Raw genomic sequence first — 16,698 nt, 5'->3', positions numbered from 1 at the left:
TTCATATTTACAATATCAATACCTTCAAATTTCAATGATGAAAGCAATAGGTAATGCAACTAAATAAGACCTCTTACTTCAAACATAATGTCAAGACAAGGTTTGTCTGACAAAAATAAAAAATACAGTTTTGGGTAAACTTGACTTTATGTCAATTACATAAAATGGGGGTTAGGAAAAAGTGTTGGGAAGGTTACTTTGGAAATATAATAGGTTACAGATTAGAAGTTACCCTATTTAAAATGTAATAAGTAGTGTAAGTATTCAATTACTTTATTAAAGTAACGATTACATTTGCATCAAAAACATCAGAATAGCTTTGCTTTACTAAATGGCCTTTAAATGCCAGGAGGCATCTGCACACCGAAAACAGGCAAAGCAACAAATTAATATTATTCAACATATACTAGCTACACTAAATAATATTATGGTAATTGGAATAGCCATGTTAAATGTTCTGTTTTCATTAAACAGACATAGACATATTTTGCCCTTTTCATTTTCTGCTTGTTGAAACCACTTTTGAAAGCCTATGCAATGTGGATGAGGTGAGACTCCTCCTTTAGTAATTTCATTCACATGTTAGTGATTACAGTGCATTTAAGTTTGGGCTGCTCAAAATCTGGACTGGTGACCCATTGTAGCTTAAACGCCAAGATAGGAGGAAGAATAAAGAGGAAAAGGAGGAAGATTTTTTATTTTATTTATCTCTTTTTTGAGGCTTCTTAGCCTGCTCCTCAGTGACAGAAAGCTGGCGGCCATGTCAGCTGTATGGGACACTGACTATCTGTGGAGGGAGGTCCAAGGGTCAGTGCAAACAGTCTTCTTTTATGTCGATTTAACTATAGATGCTAGACTGGACCTTGCTGTCCTGTAACTGTAGTTCTTGTTTGAACAGTCTAAAGGTGTCTGATCGGTGCTGGTCCAGTGATTCTTGTGTCCATGTCGTTAATGTTGCAGCTTGTTGACATTGTTTCAATAAGATAAACAACATTTTAAAATCTTACCTTGCATTGAACTATTCACTTGCAATATTGTTGGCAGCATATTTTCAATGGGTTGCATTTTAGCAATGGCATCTGTGGATGGGTCCAATGTTCTGTCAAAGCCTGAGCTGTGTAATTTCCACACCACCTAAATAATTCTTCTGCTGTTTATGTTGATTGAAAGTCTACATAGATCGTTTGCAACGGGACAACTTGTGTTGATACATTTGAAACATTGTAGTTTCCAAGAACATCTGGATTTAAAATGGCTACATATTGGAAATCTGATTCTGTAATAAAGTAAAAAAGAAATTTGTGAAAACAATTGTGAAAAAAGTTCAAATAAAGTAATAGTCGCGTGAGATATAAATTCACATTTGTAGGCATAAAATCACAATCACTTTTCTTTTTCCTTTAAGGTGAAAACAAGAATCTTTACACACCAGATAGTATGAGAATCAATCTGTATGCATTAAATTAAAAATAATTGACATGTTGATTTAATACGATATCTATTAGTGAAGGTATAACGTGTGTTTGCCTTCCTCTAGAGCAAAGCTGGCCTCTCTCTTTGGTCTGGACCGAGCAGAGAGTCAGGGAAACGAGTCCTTTCAATTCACTGCCCCTAAACAGCCAAAGAAGACCTGCACCATATTAGGTATGTGGTACAGCAGATAGTCATGTAGCCCTTTTGGCACAATTCCATGTGTTCTGATTATTTTGAACCTTAATTTGTCATGTTTTAATCAATGTTTTTAGGTCCTCCTCAGAAGCCCGCTCCAACTCCATGTGCTCCAGCTGTGCTGTATGCTACAGCTGTTCACGCATTCTGCTTGTTAGTATAAATATAGCAATTAAAGGATGTTTACGAGACTTTGAATTAGCAAGTACACATTGCTTAAATGAGCTTTGATTTTTCCTCCAGTGTGAACGGACAGTATGTGAAGCAAGGAAAGATAGGAGCTGCTGTTTTAGGGAACCATATCACCAAAGAGGTAAGCGTGTGTGTGTGTGTTGTGTTCATGTTTGTCTATCCCAGTGGGGACTTCAACCTGAATGCACACTGACTCATGGGGACTCATGGTCACTGCGAGGACCTATTGAGGTCCTCATGAGGAAACAAGCTTATAAATCATGTTTTTTTTAAATGTAAAAATACAGAAAGTTTTGTATGATGGGTAGGTTTAGGGGTAGGGTTAGTGTAAGGGGATAGAATATACTGTATAAAAACCATTACGTCTATGGAGAGTGTGTGTGTTTCATTTGGTCATGTTTTTTTCTATCTGCAATTATAGTACAAGATTCTGTTGTACGGCAGTAAGCAAAAACAGATCACTACGGCTAGAATCTATTGTGGATTTGTCCTCACAGTAAGTGTTCATTGTTTTAATTCTGTTTTCTATTCTATTCTATTCTGTCTTGCGTTTTGTTCTGTTATATGCTGCATTCATCAGGTCTATGATGTATATATACTTGTCCACAGATTCAGCCCTGTAATTATGTCACTTTCTATGATGACCAGCAACAGAGCTGGTCTTTAATGTTTGACTCAGAAAAGTCCAGGCCTGAGTTCTGTAAGGAGGTAATACTTGAATTCTTTGCTGAACATTTAAGATTGATGCATTCAAAGAAAATTCTCAATATAGCTCCAGCATTCTGTTAAAATCCAAGCTTTTTTAAAACGTACAGATTGATAATATTATTGAATTAAATGACCTGTGAGCCTGTTTCTCTCAGGTGTGTGTGGCCAGGTGGAATAGTGAGGCTTTACCAGACTCTCTGGTCACTCAGGACCTGGTCCAAGGCGAAGGTCAAGCTGTTAATGTTGGGGACACAGTGGAGGTGGCCTATTCTGGGTGGCTTTTACAGAACCATTCTCTAGGACAGGTGTGACCATTTACAACCTTTTAATTGGCATCATATTCATATCACACTTTACATGCATTATGGTATTTTGTACAGAAAAGTAAGTAAATATTTATACCTCTGGTTTCACAGACAAGGTTTAAGCAAGTCCCACACTAAAATGCATGTTTGAGTTGTCTTAACTGAAAGCAACTTACCCTGACAAATCGTAAAATATATCAGTGCCATTGTTTTGTCTCAAGATGCACACCAGTAATATTTTTTTCTAAGGCACGTTTATTAAAGCTACTTAAATGTCCTAATTGAACCTGTGAAACCGGGGCATACACTCTTAAAAATAAAGGTTCTTAAATGGTTCTTTGGCGGGGTGTATTTTTCAATGAAGAACCTTTAATATCCAAAGAACCTTTCCATTACACAAAAGGTTCTTTGTAGCGCAGAAAGTTTCTGTAGACTATAAAAAGGTTCGAGAGAAATGGTTTCACAAAACGGTTATTCAGGGAACCAAAAATGGTTCTTCTATGGCATCACCATGAAAACCCCTATTCGGTTCTTCCTGGCACCTTTATTTTTAAGGGTGTAGTCGTGTCTTGTCATTTTGGAGAAGTTTCTACTCTTAATAAATTAAGTGGAATCCCTGCTTTTCCTTAATTTGCACATTGCCTTGGATTTCCAGTTAAACTCCTTTACTCATAGTTGAGCACATTTAGCACAGAGCAGGTCACTGTGCACATTCTTGTTGATTAGTCTCGGCTCAATAAAAGTCATGCCCCCATTGAACTAATCAACTCACTGGTAATTTAAATGGCATGATTGCTGTGCAGCTGGAGATCTATAAATGTGAAAGTTCAGTGTCTCTGTCTGTTTTTTCAGATATTTGATTCCAATCTGGGAAAAGAAAAGCTGCAGCGAGTAAAGCTTGGAGCAGGCAAAGCTCTGAGGGTGAGAAGGGTGTGACGTTTTTAATGATGTTTAATACGATATGACTATGAGGTGCTTTAAGACAAACCATGTACAAATTCATCAGTCAACACCATCCCTGAGCACTGTTGGGGAAAGTTACTTTGAAAAGTAATACATTACAATATTGAGTTACTCCCTTAAAATGAAACTAATTAAGTTACTTAGTTACTTTTTAAGAAAAATAATGTGTTACATTACTTTTGCGTTACTTTTTCTCACCTGGGCTGGGCTTATATTTTGGTTTTGGTTTTTTTATAGCACAAAAGTTCTATTTTTGTGCAAATGTAAAGACCTCTTCATACCAAAATTTAAATAATTAGCCTCAGACTGAGGTAAAAATGCAAATTCACACATGTAGAGGGCACAGCTCACTGTTGCTGAGTATTTTCTTCTTAAAACTGCAGTGTACCAAAGACAGTCTCAAAAACGTGGTTTGAAACTGCCCTTGTTTCCTACAGTCACAAACATGTAACCAATCCCATCAACTTGAGGGGCAGGGCTTTTCTCCTCTAGCTTACAATGTTCAAAGCATTTCTAAGGATGCTGATAAGCTGTCTGACTCTGAGATGGTGGACGGGAACATGGTTTGTGTAACATTAGCAACACATGCTGTTTGATTACGTTGTCAAGCCTAATCACAGGCTAATCACATCAGTTACCATTATGTGTCTGACGTCATAGAGAGATACATAAAACGCATTACCATTGAGATACATCTTCTGAATCAATTTCTGGTTCAATTATATATGTGACCCTGCACCACAAAACCAGTCATAAGTCGCATAGGTATATTTGTGGCAATAGCCAACAATACATTGTATGGGTCAAAAGTATCGATTTTTCTTTTATGCCAAAAATCATTACTATATTAAGTAAAGATCATGTTCCATGACGATATTTTGAAAATTTCCTACCAAAAATATATAAAAAAAACATTATTAGTAGTAATATGCGTTGCTAAAAACTTCACTTAGACATCTTTAAAGGCGATTTTCTCAATATTTAGATTTTTTGCACCCTCAGATTTTAGATTTTCAATAGTTGTATCTCGGCCAAATATTTTCCTATCCTAACACACCATACACCATACATGGAAAGCTTATTTTTTCAGCTTTCAGATGATTTATAAATAGCAATAAAAAAATTACCCTTATGACTGGTCACATATGGCTAAATAAAAACCAACATTTCCACTTTCCACTATGTAGCGTTTACTACAGTTGAGCGAGTGGATCAGGAAGTCTGAGCTGGTGTGATTGAGTGGAGGTGGGGACTAATTTGCTTGTTCATGTATTCATGTAAACTAAACGAAGAGTGTAGAGTTACATTCAAGCTATTTTAAGGCATGAAGAATTTTTTTTCAGATGTCATTATGAAAGACGAGCTTTAAGGCATAAAATTATTGACTGCAGAGGGACTTTAAAAATGATGATAAAAGAAAATGTTTAACAGACACAAACTGGTGATTCTGTCAGCTGTTGTGCCATCAAGCTCTAACGTTGCCTTTTCTCACAGGGATGGGAGGATGGGATGCTTGGTATGCAGAAAGGAGGTCGACGGCTCCTTATCGTCCCTCCTAGTATGGTTTCAAAGGGCGTCCCTAACCATGTGCCAGAAAACAGCACTCTGGTCTTTGATGTACAGATTAATAGAGTAAGGCACTGATGGTGTGAATGCGATTTCAAGGGCTAGTTCACCCAAAAATGAAAATAAGGTCATTTATTACTCACCCTCATGCCGTTCCACACCTGTAAGACCTCTGTTCATCTTCGGAACACAAATTAAGATATTTTTGTTGAAATCCGATGGCTGAGTGAGGCCTGCGTATAGCCAGCAATGACATTTCCTCTCTTAAGATCCATTAATGTACTATAAACATATTTAAATCAGTCCATGTGAGTACAGTGGTTCAATATTAATATTATAAAGCGACAAGAATATTTTTGGTGCGCCAAAACCCCCCAAAATAACGTGATGGCCGATTTCAAAACACTGCTTCATGAAGATTCGAAACGTTATGAATCAGCGCATCGAATCAGCGGTTCGGAGCGCTAAAGTCACGTGATTTCAGCAGTTTGGCAGTTTGACAAGCGATCCAAATCATAATTCGATACGCTGATTCATAACGCTCCGAAGTCGGCCATCACTATATAAGTCGTTATTTTGGGGTTTTTTGGCGCACCAAAAATATTCTCGTCGCTTCATAATATTAATATTGAACCACTGTACTCACATGAACTAATTTAAATGTTTTTAGTACATTAATGGATCTTGAGAAAGGAAATGTCATTGCTGGCTATGCAGGCCTCACTTAGCCATCGGATTTCAACACAAATATTTGACCCACTTTATATTAGGTGGCCTTAACTACTATGTACTAACATTTTAGTTAATCATTTGATACAATGCACTTAATGTGTACATAAATGTTTTTACATTGTACTTACATTTTAAAAAATACCTGCATGCAATTACGTCTGTAATTAATATCTGTAGTTACATTTGTAATTACACAGTTGGCACTTCCCTTACACCTAATCCTACCCCTAAACTTACCCATCCCACCACACCTGTCCCTAACCCTACCCATATCCCACCTCAATATCAGCAAAGGTGTTTTGCAATACAATTTGAACACAGTAAGTACATTGTACATTGTATTTTTTGATGTAAGTACATAGTACTTAAGGCCACCTAATATAAAGTGGGGCCCAAATATCTTAATTTGTGTTCCGAAGATGAGGTCTTACGGGTTTGGAACGGCATGAGGGTGAGTAATAAATGACATTATTTTCATTTTTGGGTGAACTAACCCTTTAAGATACTAGAGCAAACATCTCTATTCTCTCTCACTGTTGTTTTTTTATTTTTTTTTATCTGTCAATTTCTCTGCCTGTAGGTTAAATTATCCAAAGAGCGACATAGTGGGGGATCAGTTGACACCTTCAGTACATCTCCGGGAGCCTGTCCAGATACTCAGAGTAAAGAAAACACCAGCCAATTGGTCACAACCGATACAGATGAGTCAAAGTGTGTACAGATAGCATAACCTATGCACTAATTGTTGATATTTTAAAGAGTACATAACACACACAGTTTCTGCCAATCTCGTGTTAATATTAAGTACCTATAGAATAGTATTGCATCCTTCATATCTCAGAAGAGTCTTTAGTTTTATCATATTTTTAAAAGACAGATTCGCTGTACTGATTCTTTCTGAAAACAGCCAAGCTTGTGCAGGTGTGCAGTGGGCGGAGCTAAAGAGTCACGAGTACACACATGCACACACACACACACACAAAATACATCATGGCATTATGCCTGGATAACTTTAGACTCACTAGGGTGAATTCAGGAAGATTGGGACACTTTTTTTCCCTTGAGATGACTTGGAAAAAGTGTCCCAATCAACCTTAATTCACCCTATACGTTTGTGTTGTTTACATTTTATGCAGTTTTACTCACCACCTGAGGGTTCGACTAATTTCCGGGAACAAACAAACACACTTGCAGAACTCCGTTGCTGCTCTGGAAAAACAAACTGCATCCACTGTTTAATGCTGGGTTATTTGGGAAGCTGAATAAGGTTATCTTTCCCTCACAACCAAAAACACACTTCTTTAGTGACAATGTTGATTTCGTGGTCTAAAAGCAAAATGACAGCGCTGCCGGCGGCTTCTTCTGTAACCCGAACGAAGCTTGTTGACAGGCGCGCTCTTGCTCTCGCTCTGGTTGTCATCTTGGAGAAGTGCCATTACAAGCAATTCCGCCCCTTTATGGCATCATACAGGCCATACTCTGAAAAAAAATTCCGAAATGTATTAGAAACCTGAAGGAGTGTATTTGGCACAGAAATACTCTGTCATACGTCCAACTCGGTTTTTGAAATGTTGGCCATGTTTAGCATGAGAATCCAACTCTTTACCAGTGTAAATAAGTCAGAATGCATGAAATAGCATTAGACACCCCCCTTTAAGTTAATTGAGTAATTCCATTTGCAAAAAAAATTCTCTTAACTATTTTTATTTAAAACAAATTGAAGCATCAGTAAAACTGCCTTTTTCCCTTGCTTAAGAAGGAAAATTGATAAGTTAATAAGACATTTATTTCACAGAATATATCTTGAAATGTTTATTTTCTTACTAATAATATTGAAAAATATTTAGTATTTTTCTTGTTTTACATTTACATTAACATTTATGCATTTAGCAGACGCTTTTATCCAAAGCGATAAATCTAACAAAGTTTAGCAAGGTTTATGCTGAGAAGAAAAAAAGTGCATTCATCTTGTTTTTAGGATGTTTAGATATTAAAAAAAAAAGACAAAATACTCATTAATACTATGTTGTTGTTGTTTTGCTGTGTACATACTGAGAGGTCAAGAATGAAGATTATGTGATAAGTGTGTTTTAATGAAGTGTCTCTAGTCTAAACATGCATCCATGAGCAGATTCCTTTGAATTTATACAATTTATTGATCATTTGTTTTTAGAGACCAAGCTCCTAAGGGGAAGGTGGGATCTGTTGCTGAATACCTGATAGTGAGTAGTATTTCCGTTAGCAACTAGCTGGATGCCACATGCCTGAAGTGGCCAAAATGCTGAAGCTCCAGCTATATTTTTTCTTTCTTTTAGAGTTCAGGTGCAGCCAAAGCCAAGCTGATCTCACGTATAGCCAAGATGGGACAACCTATGCTTCCGTTTCTCACTGGGGCCATTCGAGCTCAGCCCGACCCCAGTGAATCAGAAACAGAGGTCAGGAGAATTGGAGAGTTCTCAGATGTGTTTCCTGAATGTATTATGAAGTAGAACTATAACTTCCAGATATGTCTCTCTGCAGGATGCCAGTGTGTCTGGACGTATTTGCTCTCCTTCACATACACCCTCCCCAAAGCCTGCACAAATGCCTCCATCTTGTATGTGTGAAAAAAATCACAAATAATCACCTAATCAGTATTAGTGAACTCCTTATAGAGCTGACTGGTTCTTTGCTGTCATGACTGGTCTTTGTTTTAGTGTTGTGTCAGCCTGATGATGCTCAGAAACTTGAAGCAGTGCCACCCAACGCAGACTCAAACACTACTCAAGGCTTTCAGGTGAGATCCAATCTTTATATATATATATATATATATATATATATATATATATATATATATATATTGTCTTATGTTATACACCACAATTCATAAGTTTGGGTTCAGTAAGATTTTAGTTTTGAAAGAAATGAATACTTAATACTTATTCAGTAAGTATGCATTAAATTAATAAAAACATTGATACTAATAAATGTTAAGCAGATAAATAATCATATTAGAAGGATTTTTGAAGGATCATGTGACACTTGCGTAATGGCTGCTGAAAATTCAGCTTTGCAATCAATTACATTTTAAAATATATTACAATAAAAAAACAGCCTTTATTTTAAATTGTAATTATATTTTAAAATATTAATGTTTTAATCATATGTTTGATAAAAAAATGCCGCTTTGGTGAGCATAAGAGACTTGTTTAAAAAAAAAAAAAAATTCTACTGACCCCAAACTTTTGAATGGTACTGTATATTTGTTAGGATTTATTTATTTATTCATTTTTTTGGGATCAACAGCCGTATTCCTTTGGACAAAATCTATGTTTTCCATCACAACTAAATTCATTTCCCTCAATCTACCCATCCCACATTCCCTACCAAAGTAAGACCTGAGCCATGAACTCTCTCATACTTCCATAAAGAAATTATGACTTTTGTACATGCTATACTTGCCTGTTTCTCACTAAATGCAAGAGTTCTGTATTAAACAATAGCTCCTGATATTACATCATTCTTGATGTCTGAGGTTTGCCAACATAACACAGGAATCCTGCTGGCTTTAGAAAAGTTGGCACGCAGGATGGACCAACTCACCTGCAAGGTATATTGTGCAATATATATATTTTTCATATTGGTTATTACAGTCACAAACTAATTTTTTTTTTTTAGGTGGATGAGTTGCAAAAAGATGGTCACTTCTCTTCTGGATTCTCCTCTGTCTCCTTAGAAACAAACATGATCCTACACAACATTCAGAGACTCATTCAGGTTTGGATTGAAGAATGCTACCATGAGGATTATATCATTTTAATTGCATTTAGATAAAAATAAATGGCCATTTAAATGATATCTGTGTTTTATTATGTAAGGAGAGCATGTGTCTGAAGAAGGAGGTTCTGGAGAAGAATTCTCAGGTGGAGGAACAGAACTGCAAAATAGGGGAGCTGAGTGGACAGAATAAGAGGTTTCCTACACCCCTCTTCACACTCAATTTCCTGCGTTCCAATTAGATTAAGGGCAAAAAAGCTCCCAAAACCCAAACATTGACAATCAACCAACTGGTTTACTCTGTGTGTGTGTGCAGTTTTATGGGGCAGCAACACACCCAGACTCGCCGCCTTCAGGCTGAGCAGGAAACGGTACAAGCAGATTTACTAAATTATGATATGATGGTTTATTGGCTCACTATATTATAATGTTATTTTAAACTTATTTATATAGATTATTTTGGCCTTCTTGCAGATGTGTACTGGGGAACTTTGTGGTGAGGCAAAGGTCTTGATTTGTTTCTTTCCTTTCCCTTCAGGTTCATTTATCCAGGGAATTGAGTTCCTCCACCACACAAACATATCAGCTGCTGCAGGAGATGGTGAATCTCCAGCAGAGGGTGACAGAGATTCAGGCTGATCTCAGTGCAGCCCTGGAGGACAAACACAAGCACTGTGCTCAGATCAGCCTTCTGGAGGAACAATTGAAAGGTGATCCCAAAGTTTCATTCAAGTTTTACCTTGTATTCAAATGTGGGGTACTTTTAACAAGGAAAGTGGTGTTAATTATATCTCATCTGATAGAAGTTCTACTTGAGAAAATAGAAAAATGTATAATCATTATAAAATTTAATTAATTTACATCCCTTATCCAGATCTAAAAAGCACACTTAAAATTACACTATTTAAAAAAATAATAATAATTTAAAACAAAACTTTCAAACAAAAACAACAACGAAAAAGGTTGTTGAGGGAGTGAATTAAAATAAGAAATATCTTATTTATTGTTTAAGTAAAGCAGATTTCTAGATCTAACGAACTGTAACTGACGAAAATAATCGTCAATTTTACACTTCTGGTCAAATATTGAGCTGCAAACATCAATAACAGCTTTATGTTACCAATGTTGGTAAATAAACATGGTATAAGCGGGATAATCGGCTAGCTGTGCATTAAACTGTACCATGGTAATTTGCCAACATTGGTAACGTAAAGCTCTTATTGATGTTTGCAGCTCAATATTTGACCAAAAGGGTAAAATTTATGTCAGTTACGGTTCATTAAATCCAGAATTCTGCCCGCTTTGAATCAGAAACACAGATAATGTAGTGTGTAAGATTACATTTATTTGAATTAATTATTGAGAGAGAGAGAGAGAGAGAGAGAGAGAGAGATTCGTACCTGCATGTGTTCAGTGTATCTCTCTATTAACAACGAAGCTGTGAGTTTAATTACTTCAAAATAGCAATGTAACCGAGAAATATAATGTAACAATTCAGCAGCGAAGTTATTTTATTTCTAAAAGTCGCTGGGCAACGTTGATAAGTTTCTGTGCTTCTGAATGTTTTTGTGTGTGCACAGCGCGATTTCCACTCTCTCTGTGCATGTATGAGTGACGTATGTGTGCGCGGTTCAATGAAAACAGCGCATTAAAAGACCCTTTTCACATTTCCGGGTTTCTCAGAAGTTGAAGTCGTTATTGTTGGGTTAACTTTTATAGTGGTGAATGAGAGAATACATTTAAATATTTTTTTTTGTCCCCATTTGCTCAAATAGTAAAAGAAAAACTCCACAATAGGGATTTCACAACTTTCAAAAAGAGGGGGAAAATAGAGTGAGATTGATAACAGCAGTGAAACGAGAGAAAGATGTTAATTTTAACGTCTCTCCCATAGACGTTGTATTAGAAACACCCTCACAGCGGCGGTTACTTTTTAAAAAATTTGATGCCAAAGTAATATAATACAAAGTATAAGGGCCCTATCTTGCACCCAGCGCAATTGACTTTGTACACCGACGCATGTGTCATTCCTATTTTGCACCCGCGCAAAACGCGCTTTTCCCTCCACAGAAGCACGTCGCTAAACTAGTGAATGAACTTGCGCTACCTGGGCGGTTCAGCGCAAAAAATGAGGCGTGTTCCGGCGCAAACAATCCCTGGTGCTATTTTGCTGTTCCATTAAACAATTGCGCCACTGACCAGAAAAAACCTAGTCTAAAGTCAGTGGCGCGTTGCGCGTTGTTCATTATGCTATTTTAAGGGCGCATGCTTGACCATAATGTATAGCGTGCACAACACGCATACACTTTGCTCATGTAATCTACACAGATGTAACAGTTATTTTTGCAAATCATAAATTGTTACACTAAAAAATATTAACACATGAGATGACGGAAATCATTGTGGTGTGCCACGAAGATGTGAAAAAATAGGCATAAATCTAGCTTACAAATTATTCAGGCTAATTGTAGTCTAATAATTAAGGAGACCTGTTTGCCCAATAGTGGCAATTTCTGGCAAGACATATATGTATTTAAGGACATCTAACAAATTGGTTTGTCCGTCAAGAACCAGGAAAAAAAATCGGTGAGGGTGGACGCAGCGATGTCCTCTGCTGGCGTCAGGTCCTGAGTAGAGGCAGATCCACCTCCCGTTACACGGCGTGCCCGATTGATGCTGGCAAGCTTGGACTTTCCCTGTCTTCTGATGTCATTGTAGCGCTTGCGGCACTGGTGCGACGTCCTGGGGATGCCAGCTGATGAAACAATTGTGGCTATTTCCTCCCACGCCTGTTTAACCGACGCTATTTTGGGTGGGTTTCTCCCATCCCCATACAACACAACTTCTCTGTCTTTCACTGCTCTTACAAGCACATCAGTCTCCTCGGCTGTGAACCGCTCCTGGCGTGCGCCTGGTAAATACGCCATAATAATAGCAATCCATAATGGAACTTGCGCACCTGCTTTTACAGGGAATGTTGGATGACGCTCTGATTGGTTTATTCACGTTACGCCCAAACCACACCAATGAATAATGAAGCTACTTCAGACCAACCCATTTTAGATTTGCGCCGGGCGCAAGAGCCATTTATCCCGCCGGGAAAATAGCAACAGCGCCGAGACCCGCCCACAAAGTTACTTGCGCTTCACGCTTTGACACTTGCGTTTCAGATTGTTAAAATAGGGCCCTTAGTGTTCTAAATGTACATAATAAAAAATAAATAAATGAAAATACAAAAAACGTTGCAGGATTTGCGCATTAAAACGAAGTGTAGCACAGTCTGTGAACAGGGTCTATATAGAGCGGTGATTCAACTTACTTGGAACTACCTGTGCATTAAATGGTTTTATTGCACATCTTCCAGACACTCAGAAACAAGTATTCAGAAAGACCATGGTATAACTTGAAGCTCCCTGGTTGAGGAGCACTGATCTGTAGTGTTTGGTGCAGTTTGAAAGAGTGTCTAGATAATGTGTGTTTTTAGAGCTTGTGAAGCAAGAAGAACAGTCTGAGCGGCGGTGGACGGCAGAGAAGAAGAAGTGCAAAGATATGGAAACAATTATACAAAACATGGATGAGAAGATGCAAGATCTGAGGGCTGAAAAGAAGAATCTGGATCCGGTGTGTATAGTTTGTTTTAGTTGAGCTGGAAAAAAGATGTGTCGATGCATTGAAAGAACATAAGAGGATGCTAGTAGGAACATTTACTGTGCTGCAAGATCAGGCTTGTATAAAAATGTCACACTTAATAAGAAAACCTTTTAATTTTTTGCCAAAAATATCTGTTTTTAAACAGATACTCCTCCCAAACATGAACATTTTCTCAATATTTACCCGTGCTCATGTTATCCCAGATGTATACGACTTTATTCAGAGGAACACAAAGATTTTTAGAAGAATAAATACACTTTAGAGGTTCTGTACACTTGCATTATATATGAACTCGTACAGATGGATTATTTTTCTAAAAATCTTTGTTTGTATTCATCTGAAGAAACTGGGACAGCATGAAGGTGAGTAAATAATTAGATAATGTTATTTTTGGGTAGAGTATCCCTTTAATCTTTAATATTTACCTACTTACATTTTATATACAGTACTTTAGTATGAGGATTTAAAGAAGACATAAAGACTTTTAAAATGTAAGACTAAATTTGAGCTGGTGTATCATGTGCAGGTGAAGCGAGTGATGAATGGAGTGTTTCAGTCTCTCAGGACAGAGTTTGATCCGGAGGAGTCTTACAGTGGACACACGGTGTGCGACATTCTCCAAAACACCATCAAGGTACTGTCCAACCAATTAGGAGAAGCCTATGGACTACAAAATACACATAACATTGGTGTGATGACCAGTTTGATAATGGTTTCCATCTTGTGGACATCTATTTTTCCTTTGCAGAGTATCACCATGAAACTCCTCTCAGAAGTTTGGGAGATTGAATCGGACCTAGATAAAGTGGAAGAGGAGTACCCACTGAGATCTATTGAAGAAGTGTTTTCAGATGGAAAACATGCAGAAGGAAAACCATGAAATTAAGGAAAAAAGGAGGGTATTTTTGTTAACAGAACAATCTGTAGATCAGGACACCTGTAGATTCTGTACATGCGGATGCTGCAACAGTGAACCACAAGTATTGCTTCACTGAGACCCTGAAAGGAGAACTGATACGGACCAATCATAGTTTAAGAGGCTAAATAATGTCCAATAAATGGTTCTCCAGTCATAAATGGTTCACCATTCTGCTCTATAACAACAGCATTCTTCAACAGCACAACAGTGATATGATGGACAAGGTTGTAAGCAGGTCTTAAATGTAACTTTTTGCAAAAACAGGCAGTTATGACACCAACATTTTAAATACCAGTGAACATTCGCAATTCTCTATTCCAATTTCTATACCACAGCTAAAACTACTAGCCTAACAAATATGAATTTAAAACATTATTAAAGACAAGTAACAGTAGTTATAACACTGGATAGTCTTCACTGTATAAATCAAACTAGATTAATCCTTATTAAAGTTACAAGTTATTCAGTCAAGAGCAGTGTTTTTTTTTTTTATCTATCTTTTGTTTGATTAACATTACCGCGCATCACTAACACACACACACAAGCCAAGTACGTGCATCAGCAAAACTTCACTGCAGACAAATTAGCATGTTCAAAACTTCCGCGATTGTATTTTTTCTCAAGTCAAGAGAGTGAACAATGCACATCAAGAAAGGAATTTTATTTCACTATTTAAAGGGTTAATTCACCCAAAAATTAAAATTCTGTCATTAATTACTTACCCTCATGTCGTTCGACACCCGTAAGAACTCCGTTGATCTTCGGAACACAAATGAAGATATTTTAGTTGAAATCTGATGGCTCTGAAAGGCCTCCATTGGCACAATGGCACGGTTCACTCTCAAGACCCTTAAAAGGTACTAAAGACGTTGTTACAAAGTCCATCTCACTACAGTGGTTCTACAATAACTTTATGAATCGGCGAGAATAGTTTTTGTGCGCAAAAAAAACCCCTAAATAATGACTTATATAGTGATGACGATTTCAAAACACGGCGTCATGAAGCTTCCAAGCGTTATGAATCAGTGAGTCGAATCATGATTCGGATCGCGTGTTAAACCGCCAAACTGCTGATTAACTTAACCAGTAACTTGAATTACGTAATCAGTTTACTTTGTCAAGTAACTGGTAAAGTAACGCATTACTTTTCAAATTTACAACAAAATATCTGTTACTTTTTGAAATTGATTTGACTGGCAGCTCTCCTGTCCACATGTTGAGAGAAATCGTGAGTAAGAGACGTTGTGTGTAAACATGTTATTGTAGTTCTAGACTAAATGCTCACATTTATTCATCTCACTTGCAAAATAACGATTCAGTACTCCTCAAAATGAATAAAATCAGTCAAATGCAAAATCAGAATACTATGCAAACCTCCAATAATTAAAATTTAAATAAAACAAATATATGTTTTATGAATTTAATCTGACATTATTGACAATGTCAATGTCTTGCTGCTGACATTCGACGATTCAATTACACCGTAAGAAAAAATGACTTACATTTTTTTGTTTTTATTGGAGAAGTAGGTTTTAAACTTTTTTTCTCCTGCTTCCTATTCTTCCATTATCCAGAATGGAAGCACAGCTGAAAGGGTTGTTTGAGCTGCGCCCTCTACTGTACATGTATGAATTTGCATTTTTACCTGAGGCTTATTTCAATTTTGTTGTGAAAGGGTCTTTTTTACTTTTTAAGGGAGTAACGCAATATTGTAATGCATTACTTTTCAAAGTAACTTTCCCCAACACTATCTATGGAAGGCCTAAATAATTTTTTGAGTGTAATATAAAAACATAAAATGACACATAATAATAATAAAATGATGAATAAATGATAAATCAAATGACAACTACATAAATGACTATAAAATTCAATCATTGAAAAAAAAAAAAACTAAAATAAAATAAAAACACATGTATGGTTACTCAAAGTAGCACACACACACAGATTGCTATTAAGAATCCTTAGACCCTTCAACTGTAATAGATAAGTCATGACCTAGGATGTAAAGAATGCTCAAAGAAAGTTTCAAGCGGGCCAGGGAGTGATGTCTCCAACTTAAATAGTACCAGGCAAGGATTTCTCCAGACATAGATAAGGAGCAAGGACAATACACACAGCTAGATTATTTTCCCCCACATAAGTGAGAACTGAAAGCAGGTTTCTACTCTCTCGCTCTCTCTCACACACACATACCAGTTGGAGCTCTCTATAAAAGGGAGCTGGACACTTACAGAC

At 36.9% G+C, this 16,698-nt stretch overlaps 1 protein-coding gene across 1 annotated transcript; it reads left to right on the top strand.

Moving 5' to 3' along the window:
* The first annotated feature begins 629 nt into the window (after window positions 1–629).
* Window positions 630–16,340, top strand: fkbp15a (FKBP prolyl isomerase family member 15a). Its single transcript, XM_079815789.1, has 23 exons — window positions 630–807; window positions 1,538–1,644; window positions 1,746–1,821; window positions 1,912–1,981; window positions 2,282–2,356; window positions 2,470–2,568; window positions 2,724–2,873; window positions 3,726–3,794; window positions 5,331–5,468; window positions 6,715–6,845; window positions 8,308–8,356; window positions 8,450–8,569; window positions 8,655–8,730; window positions 8,831–8,910; window positions 9,420–9,504; window positions 9,617–9,723; window positions 9,792–9,890; window positions 9,992–10,086; window positions 10,207–10,261; window positions 10,429–10,600; window positions 13,375–13,511; window positions 14,068–14,175; window positions 14,290–16,340. The coding sequence occupies exons 1-23, from the start codon at window positions 761–763 to the stop codon at window positions 14,419–14,421; spliced, it is 2,277 nt and encodes a 758-aa protein (XP_079671915.1). The 5' UTR covers window positions 630–760; the 3' UTR covers window positions 14,422–16,340.
* The last annotated feature ends 358 nt before the right edge of the window (window positions 16,341–16,698 follow it).

Source organism: Gobio gobio, assembly GCF_949357685.1.
Source record: "Gobio gobio genome assembly, chromosome: 4".
NCBI lineage: Eukaryota > Metazoa > Chordata > Actinopteri > Cypriniformes > Gobionidae > Gobio > Gobio gobio.
This window is presented reverse-complemented; position numbering and strand designations above follow the sequence as displayed.